General features: G+C 44.9%; 1 protein-coding gene across 4 annotated transcripts in view; it reads left to right on the top strand.

Moving 5' to 3' along the window:
- The window catches only part of LOC144935569 (WD repeat-containing protein 7-like), a 116,497-nt gene that overhangs the window by 77,775 nt on the left and 17,212 nt on the right, over positions 1 to 21,510 (top strand). For 3 of the 4 annotated variants that reach the window (XM_078862365.1, XM_078862364.1, XM_078862367.1), the window contains 2 exons: positions 2,070 to 2,179; positions 8,527 to 8,650. In XM_078862365.1, coding sequence (XP_078718491.1) covers positions 2,070 to 2,179; positions 8,527 to 8,650 — 234 coding nt within the window. The remainder of the gene's footprint in view (positions 1 to 2,069; positions 2,180 to 8,526; positions 8,651 to 21,510) is intronic. The other variant, XM_078862366.1, reaches the window with a different exon arrangement.

Genomic DNA, 21,510 nt, shown 5'->3' with positions numbered 1-21,510 from the left:
TCACAGTTGGGCGTGATGTTTCCATGTGTAATCCCAAATGAGTAATTTTCTGAATATTTTTCAGCACTGGGATCTTTGACCAATACAGTAAAAAAAATGTATCTATTGGAGGAAACCAGAGAATCCTAAGAAAATGCATGCAGAACAGGGGGAGGACATACTTTACGCTGTCAAGTCGGCACTCGAATGCAAGTCGTTCTTGCTGTGAAACACAGGCGTTACCATTGGGCCACCCTGCCACCCAGATTGAAGGCCATAATCTGTTACGGGGCCAAGCATACAGCATAGTCAATGTCTCTATGCCAGTGTATGTACGTGCCTTTGTCTTTGTGCGCGAATGGCCATCGTGTAATGAACCGGATGTCGTCGTGAGTTTTGGTTTGGTGCTTGAGGGCTCAAGGCTTTCTCTTCCCCCTCCAACGTCACGGGCGGCAGTGGCAGAAGGTGGAGGGATTTCCCCGCGGTGTTTTCTGTTAGAAGGGCGCTCACCTGGTGGACACACCAGGCCTGCGTGTGAACTGGGGCTATTGTCCAGCACGGCCACTTGTGAGAAGTCAAAACGATGTTCCATGTTCAAGCTCTGCCATGTTTCTGACCTTCATAAAAAAGGTCTTAAAACTCAGTGAGGCTTTCCTGCCTAAATCGATGGGATTATCATTATTTTTACATGAGCTGTATTGTGATGCATATTTTCAAGCATGTTTTGCGGGTATAAATATTCCCCTTTATTTAGTACAAGGGTATAACAATGATAAGCTACATTATTAATGGGCGTGATACTTTCATGAAGTTTGAACATTAGTGACCAAACCAATTCACTACTTGAGGCTCAGAGACCAAGACTAATCCAAAGAGGGACTTTTGAAAGTTCTGTGTTCACGGCCAAACTTGGTAAAGCCAGACAGGGCGGTACTTTTCGTTGTTTGTATATATTTCCAAATAACTGATAGTGCTTTGTTTTACTGGTCCATGCTTAATAGCAGAGGTGGGACAAAGTCATTGTTATGCAAGTCACAAGTAAGTCTCAAGTCTTTGCTCTCGAGTCCCGAGTCAAGTCGAGTCAAAGATGAGGCAAGTCCAAGTCGAGTCTGAAGTCATCAAAATCATGACTCGAGTCTGACTCGAGTCCAAGTCGCATGACTCGAGTCCACACCTCTGCTTAATAGCATTGCATATTTCTTGCTCAAGTGTCAATTAAATTATATCACCAGGCTTGGAAGTGAGAGGAGTTGGAAACATGCACGTTGTTCGGAAGGGAATGTTTTCCAAATAATTTAAATATCTCATTAAAATAATAACAATAGTGAAAACAGCAACAACACCAATTCCTTTATTAAAATGTACAAGACTTTATTAGGAGTTGTATTGACTATTTTCTTTATTAATGTCATAAATAGATGCCATGAACTGGGGGTATTGGCACAAACAGCCCTTTCATCATAACAAAAGTACGTTTTCTTAATTGTTATACAACAAAAATGGTCATGTATTCTATTGGACCTCTCTTGCTTGACTCATTTTTAAGATACTTTAATTAGTGAAAAAAAGTTAACCGAGTCATTGTTGCTTCGCATCGCTTAAAATTGCCAGAGCTTGCAGTGATTTTTTAGTAGAATCATTCAATGTAGATAACGCGACATAATTATTATAATCGTTTTGGAGGATATATATTTCACTAAATCAGACAATGTGCCTCCTTCATATATGTCTCTCCAAGTAAAACAAACGTTACACAAACCATCAGCCTCACAGCCTTCTAGGAGTGCATAATTTCAGCAGAATTGATTCAATACAAGAAAACGTTGACAGCTTCAATCAATGCTGGTGAACTGCCAGATGCCACAAGGCAAGAACCCTCTCCTCAATATGTGTCCAAGTTTGACGCAAAATTATATCATACAAAACTTAAAATAATCATTAGAGTTGTGGAGAATATAAAAACAGTGATTGTAAATTATACAAAAAACACGAGCCTTATATGTACAACAAAGAGCACTATAAAAAATATCATGGATAAAAATGATTGTCTTGAATTGTATGAATGTATGTCTGTGTTGCTATCCTGTTAGGCCTGAACCAGGCCAATGGCAGCCTGCCAGGCCTCCTGGCTTCCCTGCATGCACAGCCGGTGCTCATGGAGAAGCTGATCAAGCACTGGGAGGGCGACCTCTTGGAATGGGTAGGCGTCCCTTTCTGTGGTTGCGTTGCAGGATTTTGTCTTCAATGTACTACGCGGTAATTCAAACCCGCTCGTGATTGATTTAACCATATCTGGTCAACTTATTGGTTCCATGGAATTGTGGATTGAATTGGTTCAGAATGGGATGCTGCTCGTGATGCAAATATAAAGACCCAAGTAAGCCCAAACCGAATGCTTTTAATTGATGCTGTTGAAAGAGGGTAGCTGACGTCTGCAAACCTGTGTAACATTTATATACAGCAGATGGATGGGTTAGCCATCACATTGCACGAAATAATAACTGCCTCGAGTTAACATTTGGAATTGGTTCCCCCTGCCATTACATTCAATAAATTGTTGATTTGATTCCTGTTAGGCTTGATCAATTACTCTCAGCTAAAGATGCAAATTGGTATTGTCTCGATAAAACCGCGAAATAAAGTTGTATTGTCTTCCAGGTAAAATTCAGGAAAGCTGTATGTAGTATCCCCCCCCCCGTCACCACAATGAAGAGCTACTTGATTGTGTATTTTTGTTCTTTAATCAGTCAAGTGAAACTCTGCAATCTTATTCAGTAAATAGGCACAGAGTAAACTGCAAGCCTGATGCTACATGTCAGTGGCTATGGAGAATGTGTAAGTCTTGTGTGACTCCATCCCTAGGTTATTTGTAAATATAAATGTGTAGCCCTGTTAATGTTGGCAGTACCTAAGGGGGGAGGGGGGACAAATTGCTGTGCTTAGACGACAATCACATGTTTGAGACTTAAATGATGAAACATTGTAAATGCTATAAAACTGTGGGTGATGTCACAGCCTATATTGTACCTCCCTTGCAGAGTTCTTGACATAAATCACACATCAGTGACCGAGCATTTACTTTTCTATTTGGGGAATCGGCCAGCCCGTTCAGAAATCTCTGATTTAAAAATGGCTTGTCATGGGCAGATGCTTATGCCCATCACTCAAAAACCTGGATGTGCAGCACTCACTTGGGCAACACTGTCGAACCCCATTGTACACACTCGTGCCTCGCTGTTTAGAAGCCTGGGCCCATGTCAAGTTGATTTATTCATCTTGGCTTTGCACTCGCTTTGGCTGTCCACAAATTGCTGAGTGACAAGTGTTCAGTATCGATAGGTGGCCCGCGGGCCTGTTGCCAATTTCAGAGCGGGGAACCTTCCACAACTGAGATACTGGATTTAAGTCGCAGGCACACCCCCCCCCCCCCCCTCCTTATAAACCGTGCTTTCACGAGTAGCAGATTGACAAAACTTAAAACGCAACAATGTTTTATTTTACCAGGTAAGGCCCACTGAGCTATGTAGCTCTTTTCCAGAGGCCACCTGGCCACAAATGATAGCCTAATGAAGTGGCATATCACGTGGAAATGTATAGCAATCAAATACTCTAAATGCATGTGTCAAAATGTGGAGGGAAATACCGGACGACCCAGAGAAAAATCCACGCGATCATGGGGAGAACACGCAAACTCCAAATATAGAGCAGGCGTCAGGGTCAGGATCGAACCCACGTCCTCCTGTATACAAGGCGAGGTAGTTAACATCTCGCCAAAGCAAATGGAGCACCAAGTACCTTGGCCACGTCAAACAAATAAAAATCCCCCAGTAAATCCGTTTTTATTTATTTATATTAATGAGGCCTAGCCCCACTTTAGGTGCATCACACTTGCTTGCCAGTTTCTTTGCCAAAATTGTACATATGAAAGTGTAAAGATCAAGATGTCATCGTAACCAAAATGCGTTGATGCCACCGCAGCTTGCCAATGCTTTTACCCCTCTGAGAGATCCCAAAGCTGCTGTGCCGTGGAGACACGCAACCTCCAACACCTGCCCTGACAGCCTCCCACCATCTTGTCTTAGATCTTCCCCTTGGTCACCAGGCTGTTCATACAATCGCCTGCAACTAAATTGCTATAATAATTGCTCGTTTTATGTAGCTTCTAGTGCACTGTTATTCCTTGTACAAGCTATACTGATGTGATGAATCGTGATGATAGAAACCAGGTGAATTGCCCCTCTGCGGAGAAACAAAGTACATAAGCTAGTGGGCTGTGCTAAGTGTTGTAAGTGCCGTGGGAAGCAATTCTGTGGGGTTGTTCCCCGATGTTGTATGAGGCTGTGCTCTCTGCAGAGCATCCTAAGCGAATATTTGCTTCGTGCCTAGGCGCCTGATAGTACATATGGGGGATATACTTGGGGATAAAATAAAGTTAAACATTTCTCTCTAGAAGGTTACCCTTGGAAATTGTCAAAATAAATCCCATGTAAGCTTTCAGTTTGTGGAGCTCACACTGTGTACGAGGGTCTTGACTAAAATAAAATAGATTGCATATGTTTATATATATAATGTAAGAGAGCCACTGTGATAGACAAATCTTATAGACTGTGTAGAGTTCATAATAGTCTCATATGAAGGTATGAGTACTTGAAATGTGACACCCTGAGGACGAGAATGATTGCATTCTCAACTCTAAACATCACTGCATTTAATTTAGAAAAAAAAATCTCATCAGGTTTTCCAATATAACATCCTTCAAGACAATTTTTTTACGCAAATACGACCCAAGCAAAACATTGATATGGAGCCAGATAAGATGACGTTCCGACAAATGTGGTTCTGAAAAAGAAGCCTTCAGATGCGCCCGGCAAGTAAAGATTACATTTCACTTCACTTGTTTTAGCTTTCCAGATTTATTTTTAAAAAAATTCGACGAGTCCAAGGCAATAGTAATGACAATTTTTCTTATTTTAGCCTTGCCCTAGACAGAGTGTTCCCCTGCAGTGCGGTTGGCCCATGTGGGGGGATGATTTCTGTAACAGTCCAGAGGGACTGTTGCCATGACAGGCAGTCAAAAGGGGACAATCTGGTTATATAGTCATTTCAGACAAATAATTAAATGCATGACAACGTCAGTATTAATAGTACCATGCGGACATATCATTCCACACCTGCTTCCTTGTAAACTCGATTGTACATCATTTGTGAATTCATTTTCCTGTCCGTAAATTTCCTGCAACTGATTAAATGTGCTTGTTTCTTTCCACACCCCACTCCAAATGTGCATTATATGGTCCCGGCTTGTTTTCAGCAATGTTGCTTTTTTGAGATAGCTGCTGTATGCTGGCAATAGGAGCACATTACGTATTTTTGGTAACAAGGCACTTTTTGTTGCCAATATTTGGTGGGGAAAATGGTAAAATTGCTGGTACGTTCTGCTGGTTTTGATATTTTATTTTCACACATTTTGGCAGAAAAGCAATGTCATCAAATGCATGGGCTTTTGAGAATAATATTAATAATAATTTAGTCAATCTCCTGGTATTTAACATTAGAGTATAGCTTTTATAAGATAGGACTATACTGTTGACTGTGGCAGTGATTTGAATTATTAATAATAATAATTTAGAACCAGCAGGAATGAGTCATTCATATCGTTTGGACAGCGTCGTCGGCTGACGTTTAAAAATCTGGCCCCGGTGTTACTTGTGGAGCACATTCGTGTTGACACACAGCCTCTGTGTCGTCGTGCACACATGTTTATCACATGTTTATCATTCATATACATCGCAGGGGGTTTGTAAACAGTGCTCTCCTCTTCAGAGTAATTTCTCCTCATTCACAATTTGCATCTCCATTCACCTGCATTTATTTTAAATGCAAAAAAAAACCCAAACATTTGCTCATGTCCATAATAGTTAGATCGCATAAATATATAAATGTGTCGTTATACCCACCACCACCCGACACAGCCAACTAGTAAGGTTTGTCACATAAACAGAACATGCCAATTCGTTAAGAGTACAGCACAGCGGTGTGTTGGAGAGCAAAGCCACAACATTCACATTCTAAGTACGACGTTTCGCCATTAATTACAACTAGCTTCATCAGGCGACAGCCAGATTTGTGGAAAACTCCTCCTGTTTCCTTCCTTAAATAGAGGCGTAGATGTGATGACGTCACGTGTGTGTTCTTCTTGCGTGAAGTGGGTGCGGGAGTAATGAATACATATACATGACTATTTGGTATCTATTGCCGTTTGGGTTATTTATATGGTAACCAAAGTACATTATGCATGCACATTATGCAAGCCCATTGTTCTTGTACCTGCTGTAGATTGTGTGAACTAAAATATCGATAAAATAGCCGTACCAATGGTAATCCCTATTGATCTTCTTGGTTCTTTCGGTAAAGTCACGTAGAAGGGAAGTAATAAAATAATAAAAATAAAACATAATAAAACAATTCTCACGACGTTTCGGCCACAACGCAAGCAGCCGTCCTCGCCTGCTTGTGTTGTGGCCGAAACGTCGTGAGAATTGTTTTATTATGTTTTATTTTTATTATTTTATTACTTCCCTTCTACGTGACTTTACCGAAAGAACCAAGAAGATGAATCCCTGCAGTCACGAAAGCTTTAAATCGAAATCCCTATTGAAGTATGGATGATATTGGTCGCGAAAGCCTACGTGTTAAATTTGCTCATGTACCGAAACCTTTTGTTTCACGGATCCACAGAGCACACTCCAAAAGAGAACCATGCAGGCATTATGAAACGTACATTGTGATTGTTACAAGAATAATAATGCTCACAATAGAGGGAAAAGTCACAATATTAACGACATTTTGTACACATCAATGCATGCGCGCCATTGCAAAAATCAATACATTCCTGCAACCTCGGGTTGCAGTGGGGTTTTTCTGTGTTTGTAGAGTATAAGATGGTGCAGCCTTGTATTCTAGAACAAATGGAATTAAAATGACCCTTTACTTTTTATACACACGTCACTCTCTTATACAATGTGCACACGGTACGTAGCTTGCAGTCACCGCTTGTAAGCAAACAGCTGCTTAGCTCAGTGGCCCTTTCCAGTCGAATTGATTAATTGCGAGCGTGGGCTTGTATGCTGATGTTTGCACGCACGCACACTCATCCATGTATATACACCCATGGGTAAATAAACACATACCATTATCAGATGTTACATGGTTCATATCAGAGGTGGGACAAAGTCATTGTTATGCAAGTCCAAGTCGAGTCGCAAGTCATCAAATTCATGACTCGAGTCTGACTCGAGTCCAAGTCACATGACTCGAGTCCACATCTCATAGGTGGGACAAAGTCATTGTTATGCAAGTCCAAGTCGAGTCGCAAGTCATCAAATTCATGACTCGAGTCTGACTCGAGTCCAAGTCACATGACTCGAGTCCACATCTCATAGGTGGGACAAAGTCATTGTTATGCAAGTCCAAGTCGAGTCGCAAGTCATCAAATTCATGACTCGAGTCTGACTCGAGTCCAAGTCACATGACTCGAGTCCACATCTCATAGGTGGGACAAAGTCATTGTTATGCAAGTCCAAGTCGAGTCGCAAGTCATCAAATTCATGACTCGAGTCTGACTCGAGTCCAAGTCACATGACTCGAGTCCACACCTCTGGTTCATATAATGTACTCCTACACATTGCCTTGTCCTGTGCAGACTGGCCCCTGCCATAGGGATGTGGAATTTCCACCGCTGCCTTAGGGTCTCCAGTGGGGATGAGCACTGTCCCCCACGCTCTCTCAAGCAGGGAGACACCTTGACTCTTTTGTGGCACATCTCGCAAAGTCTCGCAAATTGTGCCACCGTCCAGTTATGAAGTCAATAATTTCGCGCTTGCATTCGTTTCACGACTTATGATGGATGCAGTGCTCCTTGAATAACAACACGGAAATGGTTCATTTGATCTGTTTACTTAAACCACAGCTGTGTAGTCCCTTGTGGAAAGTCTTATTGGATTCCAATGAGATATTGAATCTGATTCCTTGAGGACATCCCATCAGCATTAGTAACTTCCACTCATAAAATAATCCTATAGCAGCCCATGGAGGCAGCCTTTGGTTCGCATCAGAGCAGAGAGAGCTTTCTGTGTGCATATTTAGGAATCCCGTTGACTTTGAATAAATTAAAAAAAATGCAATTTTCATTTTGGTGTGACCTCTCTAATTGACGGTCAAGGCACTGCAGGTGCAGGGCTTACGACGGCCGCTGATTTGTCATTACTTTTTTTGTTCCGAAGAAAATGTGTACAGTGCGAATGTTTTCTCTCTGCCAGTGTTTCACTCAAGATCTTTCGAGGAATAGAAAATTGATAGCTCGGTGGACTCTCCTCTGGCACTAATGCAATGCAATTTAGTCTTTGCATTTATATTGCATATAAATATGACCGCATCTCAAGAGGCTGCGAATCGACCTCACCCGATTAATAGGCGACGATTGACAGTGTGGCGTGCTCGACGTGACCCCGGGTGGCCGGCCCGTGTGGTTGGGTGTGCTGAGTGCAGGCGAGTGGTGAGGCTGGCCCCGTGCAAGCGTGCGACCTGGCTTCGGCCGACAGGCCGGCGCGCCACACTCCCGCAGAAGCCCGGGCAGATCACCCTCACCCCGCAGCGCAAGACGGCGCGTTGAGTGAGTGCTCGCGCTTCTCCCTACGACAATGCGATCGTGGATTTATGCTCGGCATCTAAAGGCAACCGCACCTCAAGGCACCTATATTTATTTATACCCACGCGCCCACATTATTATGCACGTTTATGCGAGCACACACGTGTGCATCAGCTGCCATTCACCACTCTGTGGTGGTGGTGGCGTCACCACAGGACCTGTGGACCTATGCCAATAATTGCCATCGGTATCACCTAGAGTGGCAAACGCCGACGATGATTTTTTCAAAACAATTAATCTCAAGATTACAGTATGTATGACAGCACAGTCACTGCGGTAGTTTTGTTTATGAAAAAGTGCTGTAAAAGAAGGGTTCCATAGTGCTTTTATAACATCTACAGAATTTGAAGATAAATAGGAAGTTTCTATAAAGCAGAAGGTATACTGGATACGGTACACTTAATGCTCATGGTGGATACTGCCCATGACGGATACTGAATTTAGTTCATTATTATTATTCATCTGGGCAAAGAAAACATTCTCAGGCAAGTCTTCGCTGGTAATGTAAGCTACATGAATCAACCAACAAAAACTTACTCACCCGACACCAGCGTTGCCTGCTCATGCCACTATAGCCAGGTGTTTAGTCTCTATAAAATGTGATCAAAAATGTAAATATATATTTTTTAATAGATTGTCAGTCCACGGATGGAGGTTTACGTAGGCCCGACTGGAATGTTTCAAGCTGGTGCAGGTGTTCGCACAAGGAAAGTCTGCGTGTCTCAGCAATGACAAAACAGAGGGCATGACTGTGCGCGCATAAACAGTTGCTGCTTTTGTGTGCAATGCGATGCCAGCTCGCACAGCATTAGAGAGTCGATAAAAAAGAATGTGGCTCGTCACATTTTAACATCTGTGACGATGACCCAGAGCTAGCTACGAACACCACTGCCCAAGAAAGCAAAATCATCCATGCTCTCCACAACCATCTCACCACTCATTATTAGGGCAAGCGTGAAGTATTCAATATCATATCATGATGTGGCCCGTGCAGATGTTTTACTTTGGAATAAGCAATGACTTTCCGTTAATATGTATTGAAAAGCTCTTAATCAGCATAACATTGTTCATTTCCTCAGACTGAGCAGCAATAACTTGGTCATTATTTTACATATGATTGATCTGGAGTAAGGAAGCCATTCCAATGATAAACCATGGACAGCCTCTCGAATTAAATGGTCAAAATTATGTTAAATAATGTATAAGTCGGAGGGTATGTTTACCATACCCCCATCGGGAAAGACCCAGGCTCCTCAACACATTACTATGCATGAGACTCAGTGGGCTTTTTGAGGAACTGGGCTGGCTCTGCTGAGATTCTTGGTTCATATCTGGGTAGCTACCAGTGATGACACCAATTTTTCAAATTAGTGAGTGGTGTTCCACCAATTATGCAAAAATCAGTGCATGAAGAAACATATACGGTAGTCGCTTTGCTCTCTCACTGACTGGAGAAGGTGGCACAGCAAACTTGATGAAATCCAAACCATCGATCATCATCACCATCTATTTCGTAAATTTACAACATCCTTCTCCATTGCCATCACCATCTTCATCCATCATGATCATAATTATAACCATCCGTCTCCTTTATCATCAATATGATCTTCCATCTTTTTAATCTATCATCATCGAAATAGTGGGCAAGAATGTGTGTGTGTGTGTGTGCGTGTGCCGGAGAGAGTGGGGAGCGGTAGTGTAGAGGTTAGCACACTGCACTACGAACCTGGCGACCCGAGTTCGATTCCTGCTTATGGGACAACACCAGTGACGATTATCTGGACCAGTCCTGGACCTCCTCTAAGTGCGATGCGTAAACATTTTCCACTTGGGAGACAAAGGCGGCCGGGTGTGATTCTCGCCACCCGTTTCCTTGTGTGGCGTGTCGGCCTTCGTAGGTGCTTGCTCACAGCACTTGGCCTAAAAACATGTGAAGGCTATACTGGGGGTGGGATTTTTGTCTATTTTGCAGGAGAGTAAATGAATGTGCGGCAGGTTGAGTGCGGGAGAGCAAGCGTACGTGTGTGTGCAGCATGGGATCGAGGGTTGGGGGGATCACTCAAGATTTGTGAACCTCTTAAATCCGCGGAGCTAAGAGGTCATGTGAATATGGTGGTGGTGTTGCTGCAGGTGGGTACGTGAACTCGCAGCATGTGTGTAGTGTTTTTATTGTGGCCTCCCGTGCGTGGGGTGTCTCCAGGTGTTCCGCGTTTCTTTCACGTGCAGGGCACTCGTAACATTGATTTGATCAAACATCGCATTGTAGGACCCTGCTGAAAATGAGCCTGAGATTCAGAGATACCTTCCTGAATAAATTAATAAATCACATTGTTGACATCACCATTGTCGTCGTCGTCATCATCAGAAGCTTCAACAGCATGGTAATGATGGTCATCATTTTGGGCCTGTTTATCATAATTGATTATTTTTGCAATGGGAGGGAACTTTTGGCAGTGCCCGTAAGTTCTGTTCCACCATCATCCTATTATCCGTGGGAAAACATAGATGATGGGATGAATCTAATGCCAACTCATCTCTGAAAGTTGAATGCCCATAACCTCCCATTGGAGTCGTGTCTTTTCCTCCTGATTGCTCTCTTCCATGGACCTTGCAAATAATAAGATCAATTTATCAACTGCTTGTGACCACTTCCACATGACTTCTTCTTATCCACGATTTGTCAAGGATAATGGTAAGCGGCGATCTGTGAATAATGAGAGTTTTCACGGATCGACCTTTGGATAATCGGGAGTGCATAACAGGATCACGGATAAGATGTGTTCCTCTATACATGCAAATACATTTACACTGACGCTATTTACACATCGTATAAAGACCTTGCAGAAGAGCCTTACAAATGCACAATCATTTAGTGCATAGGGTGCCACAAACTCAGGTGTGCTTTATTCAGCCATGAATTTCCTGCACACAAATAAGGCCGAGCAGTGGTGCAGTGTTTAGCCCATTACAGTTTGAACCCTGGCAACCTCGGTATGGCTAACATTGGTGGCGAGTCCTGGGCCACCCCTTCATCAACCAATGCTGATCAGTATGGTCGAACAACCTCCATGACCGTAACATTGAGCAGGGGAGGCCTCTGTCCAGCAGTGGATTGATAGAGGGCTCGGTACATTGTTTTTTTTGTCAGCGATTTCATGTCAAATATTGCTTTTAAGCACACCTTTAGGAGATGTGCTATCAATTGGCGGTTATTTTGAATCCTACACTTTTATGCATTTATAGTGAGTTCAGCATGAAAATTTCTACCTTTCATGTCGTGTTCAAAATGTTTGACTCGCCCTGGAATACACCAATATATACCGTACACAAATACGTGCACACGTGGCAATTCAGTTTCTGGTAGCATTTTTAGTGTAGCCCAATGTTATCCCACACGGTTGTATTCATAGTGAAAGGCTTAACCTAGAGATCAATATGCAGGCCATTGTGCAGATCGGCTAAGGATGAATTAAACACAGGCTGACCGAGCTGCGGGGTTTGTTCGCCCCGGCGCAGTTGGCAGAAGCAGTTAAATATCACAAAAGGCATTGCGTGGAACAACGGGCCAGCGATTTGGCGCGGCCTGCTCAGCACAATCAGTGGCTGGGCGGCAGCCATCGCTCTCGGGGACCCTAATGCCTTTCGTCAGCACACGCTCCCGCTGACCCCAGCCAGATTGAGGCCATAGGGCAAAGGATCTTATTTATTATTCAAAGCCTGTTACTGACCCCGGCGGAGCGGGGTGGGGTTGGGGGTTGGAGGGTGCAGGCAACGGATGGTGGAAGCGGGGTGGGCGGTCACTAAATAAGCGGTCAGCGCTGTGAAATGAAAACTGCCAAATAGATTGGTGGTGTGAAGGAAAGAAGGCTGTTGTAGCAAGGGGGGGCCCCACCATGGCCACCCATTGTTCAAACTGCCCCACCGTGTTTGGGCTAATTCATCATAAAAACCCATTGAGAAAATTGGTGTATTTTATGGTGTAATGCCCGAAAATGGAAAGTGTTTGCCTTTGTCGAGTCGGCCGGGCTCTGGCTTGCAAAGTCAGGCGGGGGGGCATCCACATTGTTACGTTGCAGCTGTATTTTATAGCAACTGTACGCACTGTACAAATAAAATATATATATACTCGCCGCATTGCGAAATTGTCCATGAAATAAGGGATTCTCGATGCCCGCAATTGTACGGCGAAATGCCTAACACGCGTAAAATATCGCCGACAATGATGGAAACAATTTTATTTGATGTGTACTGTAGTTGCGGGTGAAAGGTGAAAAGATGGACTGGGTGATGGCAGCGGCGGTACCCTGTGCGGTACATCTCGGAGCGGTGTGCACGGAGGAGAGCGGTATATCCTTGAAGTGTCCTTTGATGTTTCTACTGGGCAAAGGCACTTTCCTGTCAGCAATTGGCGTTATATAGAGTGAGGGTCTCGTTTTAGCTTTCTGTCCGGGCCGTGCATTACACCCAGACAGGCGAGCGAGCCTATCGAAGGCCGTGCTAATCACTCGTCGGTTAATGCTCCCCGCCACACTGCGGTATTTGCAGACGGTGGGAGAACAACAAAAATCGCACAAAAGCAAACATTTTTACGACAAAAAATATATATATATCTGTTTATTGTTTTCATAGCGACATGCATGCTTGTGTAAATCTGTGCAAAGGCGCGTTGAGAAAAAGTGGTCATTGACCGTGTGCGGGATAATGCAGAAGGGAAAAATAGTAAAAATGTCTTTTCTGTTCATGACTTGCCCCTCTGTAAGTCCCTCTCTGACTTACAATTCCGCACATTTAGTGCACTGTACAATAGCTGGTGGCCGGCTTTAATCTATTGGTGGCTGCAGTGCCGAATGGTCCTGTGCGCTCATCCGTTGACCATTTTGCACGGAGTCATTGGTTTGATTCCCGTCACAGCCCAAGACAGTATTTATTATCGAGAATTACCGGAGTGTAAATGTACTGTCAGCAGGAGTAAGCCGCTGAATTTTGTACCATCACCACTACCTTTGCCTCCTGCTAAATCCGTAACTTCCATCTGCCCTGTGTAAGCTACCCACACACTGGCCAATTTATTCCAATACATCAACTAACCTTTGTATTTAGGATTCACTTCCATTGACAGCATCCCAATTTTTTTTTTATGGCCCCGTTCTGATGTTTTGGGGATTATGTTATGGTCGACCCTGTTAAGCAGAAATATAAAAAAAACCTGCCTATTCTGGCAACGCAAACCACCAGATTGGAAATTTACTGCACTTGTGAATTATACAATAGGATGACTATCCCCATGTCACTAGTTTACCATATTACTCTTACAGAGGAAACCGCAAATCTCATTGTATTGCCACGTGCTGAAATACAGGATATTGAATGCTGTAATACAGGACTGCACTCACAAGATTTAGCATGCAATGTAATTATATACGATGTGGTCACTGCTGTGTATAACCGCTTGCAAATGTCCCGATTGGCTTTAAGTACATGTTACGAGTCTAAGCAGGCCGTGGCAGGTGGATCTAGGATTTTCCCACCGTGTGTACAGTATGCTTTGTTGCAGCAGCGAGCCAGACGTGAGCCCCATTTAGGAGCGCCCGGGTGCAGAGTGATATGTGCACACTGTGGGGATCTCCTCGCCACTGCACTCGGATACCCATGGGAAACCCGTGGCCAAAATGTCGCAAGCCCAATATGAATGATAACCATGGCGTGGCGTGGGATTCGCTGCCTATCGATAATACGTGCGGTATTACATCGAAGCATATGTTGCTTATTGTGTGTGCCCGTGCTGCGGTTCATTTTTTTGGAGATTGTGTTTGCTTTTTTCTCGGCACCGTTTCGCCCAGGTTTGTTTATCAGCAGTACTGTAATCGTACGAACGCACTTGCCCGTTTCGTGCGGACTGTTTGGGGGAGATGGGAGCTGATTTAAACGATGTCCCCCACTGCCTTGCAATGATAGCCGCGGTGTTGTCGTGTGAGTGGTTTGCGCGGTGCGGTGTGGTTTTGTTATTCAGGCGTGACGTGTGCAGTGTGCTGTGTTGTCACTAGAGGTCAGCCCGAGTGCACTCAAGCTGATCCGTCTGCTTTGCTCCGCAATATGATAAAGTGCTCTCTATAATTCGTGTTGTGCACAAGCCTCGTTCCATACTGCTCTGGGTGGGTGTAAAAGCATTTTTTTCCACCAGAGTCTCAAACATCAGTAGATTTTTTCGTTTTAAAGGCAATATGTTGCTGAGCGATTCGGATAAATAATTCCCCACATATTCTAGATGGGTAGCCCTCTCGTGGCCCACCTGTTGCGTGTTCACGTGATATCTTACACACAACATAATACCACCACCCGTGGTGTGGGTTGCGACCGATCCATGTGAAAGAAGGCCCCTCCACTGATGCCCGGATGAGGATCTGCAGGTCCAGTGGCCAGGGAGCAGGGGTTGGTGGATTACTCCTGCCACCCTCGCCCGGCCGTTCCAGTTGTCAAAGGGCACCGGAGGAGGGACGCGGAGGTGTCGTTCCGGCGAGCTGTAATGTTTGGCCCTGGAACGTCCGAACTCCAGTGGATGATGAGAGGGCCAGGTTAGTCGTGGTGGTTCCACCGACTGCTGCACGGGCTGCCCGGGGGAGGGGGGGGGGAATCAACCCCCGGTGAAGGGGTGGCCATTGCTGTCGAGGATGGACAGGTTGGCTTGGTGGCGGGGGTCACTACGGTCAGTGAGTGGACGATGACGATGAGGTCGAGGCACCCTTTTAGCTTTCTCTTCCTTGTCGCTGTCTACGCTCCGACGGAGGTGAGTGATCTTGAGGACAAGGAAACCTTCCATGCTGTGCTCCAACTCAGAGGAGGGCATGTGTCCCGCTCGTGGTAGCCTGGTTGTCCTCGGAGACTTAAACGTGAAACTGGTACCGAGAGGACTGCCTATGAGGTGTGTAATGGTCCACTTGGGCCAGGGACCAAGAATAGCAAAGGACCCTTGCATTTGGTCTTTGCAACATCTAGGAGGCTGAGAATTGCTGGTTCTTGGTTCGAACGGCCTGACCTGCATCGCAGGACGAGGTTCGGATGGCAATGGGAAAGCTGAAGGGGGGGGGGGGGGGGTGCGGTATCAAAGCTGAACTGCTGAACACCGGCGGGGACCATTTGTTAAGAGGGCCGCACGCGGTGCTTGTTGCAGTGGGATGAGCGGGCTCTGTTCTCATGGACGTCTTGGGGGCCATCCATTGAGTACGTACCCATGGAGGGGGGAGGGGGGGTGAACCCAAATGCGTACGCTTGCATGTGGGGGGGGGGGTCTAGGGTACAGGGAAGGGGTCAAGTTTTGACAGATTTTTGCGTACCTACTCAATGGATGGCCCCATGTCCCAATCTGGAAGGGGAATGGAGACAGAACTCACTGCAATGATGACCGCGGGGTGACACTGCTCGCGGTGCCTGGCAAGGTAATGAGCCCCCATTCTCCTGGCAAGAGTCTGCGGCCACCATTTGAGAGCACCAGAGGATAGAACGGGCCGGATTCATGCCAAAGAGGTCAACGACAAACTGGATCGTAGCTCTTCGGGTCTTGGTCGAGTGCTGCAGGGAGTACAGGCAGGTGATCCTCGCGGCCTTCATAAACCTGAATAAGGCCTTCGATTTAGTGCACCGGGAGGCCCCGTGGGTTGTACGGCGACTCCGTGGAATTCTGGAGGGCATTATTGGTCTGATCACCGCCCTGTACGCAAGAGTCCCCGGGTGCTGTTACATGGGGGGTGGGGCACCTCTGACTTCCGGTGAATGGCAGTGTGAAGCAGGGCTGTGGTTCACTCAGGATACCTGCCCCAACACCTAAGTGTTGGGTAAAATTTCCTGGGTGTTGGGGCAGATACCAGACTAGGGCCGTCGTGCAGCATCGTTTGAACAGTCAAGGGTTATAGACCTGGACTTTGCCAATGATGCTGTGACTTTTGCAGAGTTGCCGGATACCCTAAAGGAAGACCTAGAGGCGTTTGAATTGGAGGCCAAGCCTTTGGGATTGCAGGTCTCCTGGACCATGGGAAAGATCCAGAGATGCTTCGACTCGTTGGATATTGCGTTTGGGTCTGTTGGTGTTTGTGGCGAGGAGGTTGAAGTTGTCGGGAAATTCACTTTTACCTCGGGAGCTTCATCCAGAGCGTCAGGGGCTCCGACCTGGACGTTGAAAGACGTGTGGGTCTGACCCTCCTGGGGGTTGTCAAGCATGAAGTGGGGGGGGGGGGGGTGCCCAGGGTTGGGGAGATGTCGATGTTGGGGGTGTGGGGGGGGGGCTTGAGGGGACGGGGGGGCTGGGGTGGGGGAAATCGCCCAAGGATGGGAACTTCATCTCATCTATATAAAATTTTAAAATATATGGAAGACAAAAATCTAGTTTTCATACAATTTTAGAGCACAGTAATCTTATTTGCAAACTGGCTTACGTATTCGTGTTTAAGGTTATTGATCTGTTTCATAATAATTTGGGTTTTTCGATGTCTTCACCAGTTATGGATTGATTGTGTGATGGCGATCCTGTCGTGAGGCAAGACAGAGACTAGACTTCTGAAGCCCCTTGAGCAGCAAGGGCATAGCAGGGAGTGCCGAGGTAGATGACGACATCGTGGAAACACTACTGGGGTCGATTCTGAAGGCCTGCCCTCACACTCTGCTCCGCACACTGCTTGTTCAGACCTGTGCAAAGAGTGATCCGCTCCACGTCCCTCAATCATCTCATGGGCCAATATATTGTTGATTGTATATCATTCCTTACAACTAGGCTATGCCAAGATGAGTCTAAAACCAAAATATTTCCAAGGCTTTAGAAACTAGCATAGTACGTGAAATGGGCACAAACTTTATTTCAATAATTGCAATTGTTTATCGTATCTTCATTTGGCTGTAATTTAAGGTTTCTAACAATGCAAATCTGGAATTATGAAGGTTCTAAAAATGACGACATCTCATGCATTGTGATATTGTGGTCAGATATCACTAATTTTATATGGCCTCCGATTTATGAGTCTACCCATCTCACCTACCCCAAATATATTTCCCTCCCCCTCTCTCTATTATCACCCGCACCACTCCCCTTTGCCTCATCCCACTCATCATCATCCCCTCCCTCCCTCTCTCCCCACCAGCATCGTCCCTCTCTTCCATTCTCTCATCTCTGATTGCTATCTCCACCACCACCGCTTTTTTTTTTTGCCCACCATTGTCCCCATAAAATCTCCTATGGCCTCTCTAAACCTGCCCCGTACGTCTGGTGAACTTCGATAGCGCCGTACGTAGGCGTAGTGCCCAGTTTACGCTGCAGCTAAAGTCACTTGTGTAGAGCAGTGAATAAATATGACCGCATCCACGCAAGGCCTGCCACCTAGTGCACTGAACATGCATAATCAACATGGAAATTACTTCGTTGAATAAAAAATGCATGATGCATTCTCTACCGCGTCCGGAGGCAGTGGCCGGAAATCAAGGCAAGGGTGGCGAGTTGGGCTTGGTCTCGTGCCCGCTCACGGCCACCGCACCCACGGTTGAGGCCGGCCGCGTGGTTATTGCTGGCGATGTGCAATGAGCAGCGCGGCTACGCGGATTCACGGCACCCACGCTCCTCGTGGTTAATTCCCTTGGCGTCCCCTGCATATGCCTCCATCGCCCTCCGCCTCTCCTGTCGTCCGCTCAGCCCTCCTTCGGAACTTCTATTTGATGGCAGAAGGAATCCGCTGCCTACGATGCGACTTGTGAAAATAGCCCGGGGAATATATATGTGTATTTCAATGCATGAACGATGTGGATTCTAAATAGTTCGCTGTCCCCCCCCAAACCGCCATGGGTGAAGCTTCAATCTGCTGAATGCTCTGAGCCAGTGGTGGAAATTCCACATGCCTATTGAGTAGGGCCAGTCCATCTCTACAGATCAACCACTCGTGCCTTCTCGCCATGGCGTGCTGATCTTTGCATTGGCCACGAAGTGGTAAAAGGACTGAGGTTTTGAATTTGCAACCTTCTTATTTGAGGCAGACACTGGGTAATGCAAATGTGTGTGTCATTTTACGACAAAAAATGCGCTTGACTTTTGGAACACCCGAGTAAAAGAGGACACTCAAGCTACATGAGAAGTAATATTACCAAAAAATCTTATTCAAGTGCGATTTCTCACAGGAGTGAAACCCTACATGGAGTAGAATAGTCAACCCAAATCATGGACAGACGGCAGACATTCAAGCTCCAGACAGATCTATCAAAAATAGACTTTTTTTACTGCATCTACAGACTTCTCTTTGCCCAGCAGATGGGTGTATTACATTTAGGATAAAACAATGCTACCTACAAAATCTCACATACTCAATTGTCACATAGGTTTAGCTCATTCTCACACTTTCCAGCTCTACCTTAGCGCACCGAACAGTTGTCATATAAATGTAGCCAATGTTTCACATCGCCTCGACCTGCTACAGCCATGATGCCACCTCTGAGACAATCTCACACGTAGTCAGATTCTGATAAAAGGAATCTGTGATGATAAAAGGGATACACTTTCTATTGATTGAACCAATATCACACAACATCAGAATTTGCTGCCTGTATTTACACACTTATTTCAAATGCAATCTTTCCTACGAGGCAAGATAATTAGTTTGTTTATTTATACATAACTCCTAAAATGCAATGGCATGATTAGTGATGATATTTTACTGCAGCTACCAAAAAACACGTTTAATACATAATTAACATACTTGAGAAATAATAATCTTTTAACAGATATGATATTTGTGTAAGATTTCCCATACCACAACTTTAATAATACTGCAGAGATGTGTGAGTTAAAGTGGTAGCCTTTTATAGCAAGCCTTGTGTTCAAGTGGGCTCAACGTTAGACACTTACCGCCTTTTTGCATGGCATTGTTGTTTTCTTGAAAGAGAATTTTCTATTTCTTAAGGATGCATCAATTCCTTTGGCACAGTGCAAAGATTATGCTGTCTTTTAGCATCATGATGTCTCATCATGTCTCAGACAGCAAATTAGAGGTCCCATCCTCGATGTGCATTCATCCAAAAAATATGTTATACATTATATACAATAATTAATAAATGCATGCATGGGCAATATCTTACAATGCCTCTGTTCGTATTAATTGTAACGCAATACTTCAAACATGCATGCAAGGTCTATGTAATTGAACCTCTCACAATTTTTCACATTTTGAATTTTTATCTGTGCCCCTTAAGTGAGATGCATTGGCCTGTTTCCAAAGCACCAATGGTCTCATGACCCTAGTGGTGAAGAGTGGAATCCAGGCCGCAACATTGATTAACTTGAATTTTTCTTTCTCAGTGTCAACTTAGAGGCACCAGCTTACTCAGCCATCTGGCTTCGCACATCAGTTATGATTAACATCTGTTGATAACAGAGTGGGGTTATTTTTTCTGTGACAATAAGTGAATAAGGTATGAAAAAATGATGCGTACTGAATGCAATCATATATTGTATGGCCAGGCCCTGAATGGTTTTTACTTTTATAATGCGGATGGAATCGAACACTTTTTAAGCGATGTTATTTTCGTGTCGTGAATAAATTAATGTCATTTACTTGACTAAGCGAGGTCGCCGGTTCAATCTCCCGGCGCGGAAGTTTAAAAGATGGCGAAAATGTCTTTGCCCAACGCAGCTGTCCCCCCAGCAGTAGAAATGTGTACCGCCACAGTCAAGTCCATCGGCAGGTCGTGTGTGGTGGGGTCAAGTGTGGGTACTCTCACCTCTGCCCAGATGTCGGCCCAGTACCGAAGAGTCGGCCACAATACCCTCCAGAGGGACTCTCTAGGGCTCCCTCCATTGACGGTCCGTCCACAAGCGATGGCATGAACAAAACATTGCAAGGCTGCACCTTTAGCTTTATCAGAATCTGTATTTATACTGCAGGAGGAATCCGATGTGCTGTAAAGCTCTTTTTCACATGTCCAGTAGGGGCGGGTCAAGAAAGTTACAACAACAAACAGTGCAAAAACACGATCGGAGTGCAAAGTATAGGAAAGGTAAAAAAAAAATCACTTAAAAATATATACAAATAAAACTAAATATGTGATAACCCATTCATTTTGCAGAGGAAAACAAAACCTACACACAAGTTACGGTTCATTTAGATTTGGTTATGACGCTGCCCCACTTTGTCCAACCGTGGAAAGTGATGTGACAGCGTTTTCGAGATGGAGTCTGCAGCAGATGGCGTGCGTTAGCAATCCAACACCGCCAACTGGGAGCGCCGATGAGAGGATTCCACCATTGACTGCACAAAATGGCTCTCGGTGTCAAACGCGTTGACCAGACGGCTATGCAGCAGCCTGTGTCTATGACTTGAAAGCAATTCATCGTACAGTGTATACATGCAATGTTGTAATATCATTGTTTTTGTGTGTTAGTTACCCTTTGTCAGTGCGATATTAATCAACGGACCATTTTCAACAGCACAATCAAAATGCGCCCTTTATGAAGATACATTTTAGCTGTTAGTTCTATTATCCACTTGACCACTGCGTATGTTCTTTTGCTGTTTGTTGAGTGCTGACAGGGTTATCATAAGCGAGCTAGCGTCAAATGAGTCCTTTGTTTTTTTTCTGAGAGAGTCAACTTGCTGCATTAACTGAGGTCCTCCACTGGGATTTTCAGCCAATTTCTTTTTCGGTATTTTACATTGTGGAAGAAGACCAGGCCACATGGAGAGCATGTACAGAAGGGAAAATTCTCCGCAGGTATATCAGCACTGTTCTGGATGTGCGGTGCATTTCATTCGGTTGTCCGTATGCTTTCGATGCGATGTTCTGCGTTTTGTTCTCAAAGA

The sequence above is a fragment of the Lampetra fluviatilis genome, chromosome 13, assembly GCF_964198595.1.
Source record: "Lampetra fluviatilis chromosome 13, kcLamFluv1.1, whole genome shotgun sequence".
Taxonomy (NCBI): domain Eukaryota; kingdom Metazoa; phylum Chordata; class Hyperoartia; order Petromyzontiformes; family Petromyzontidae; genus Lampetra; species Lampetra fluviatilis.
This window is presented reverse-complemented; position numbering and strand designations above follow the sequence as displayed.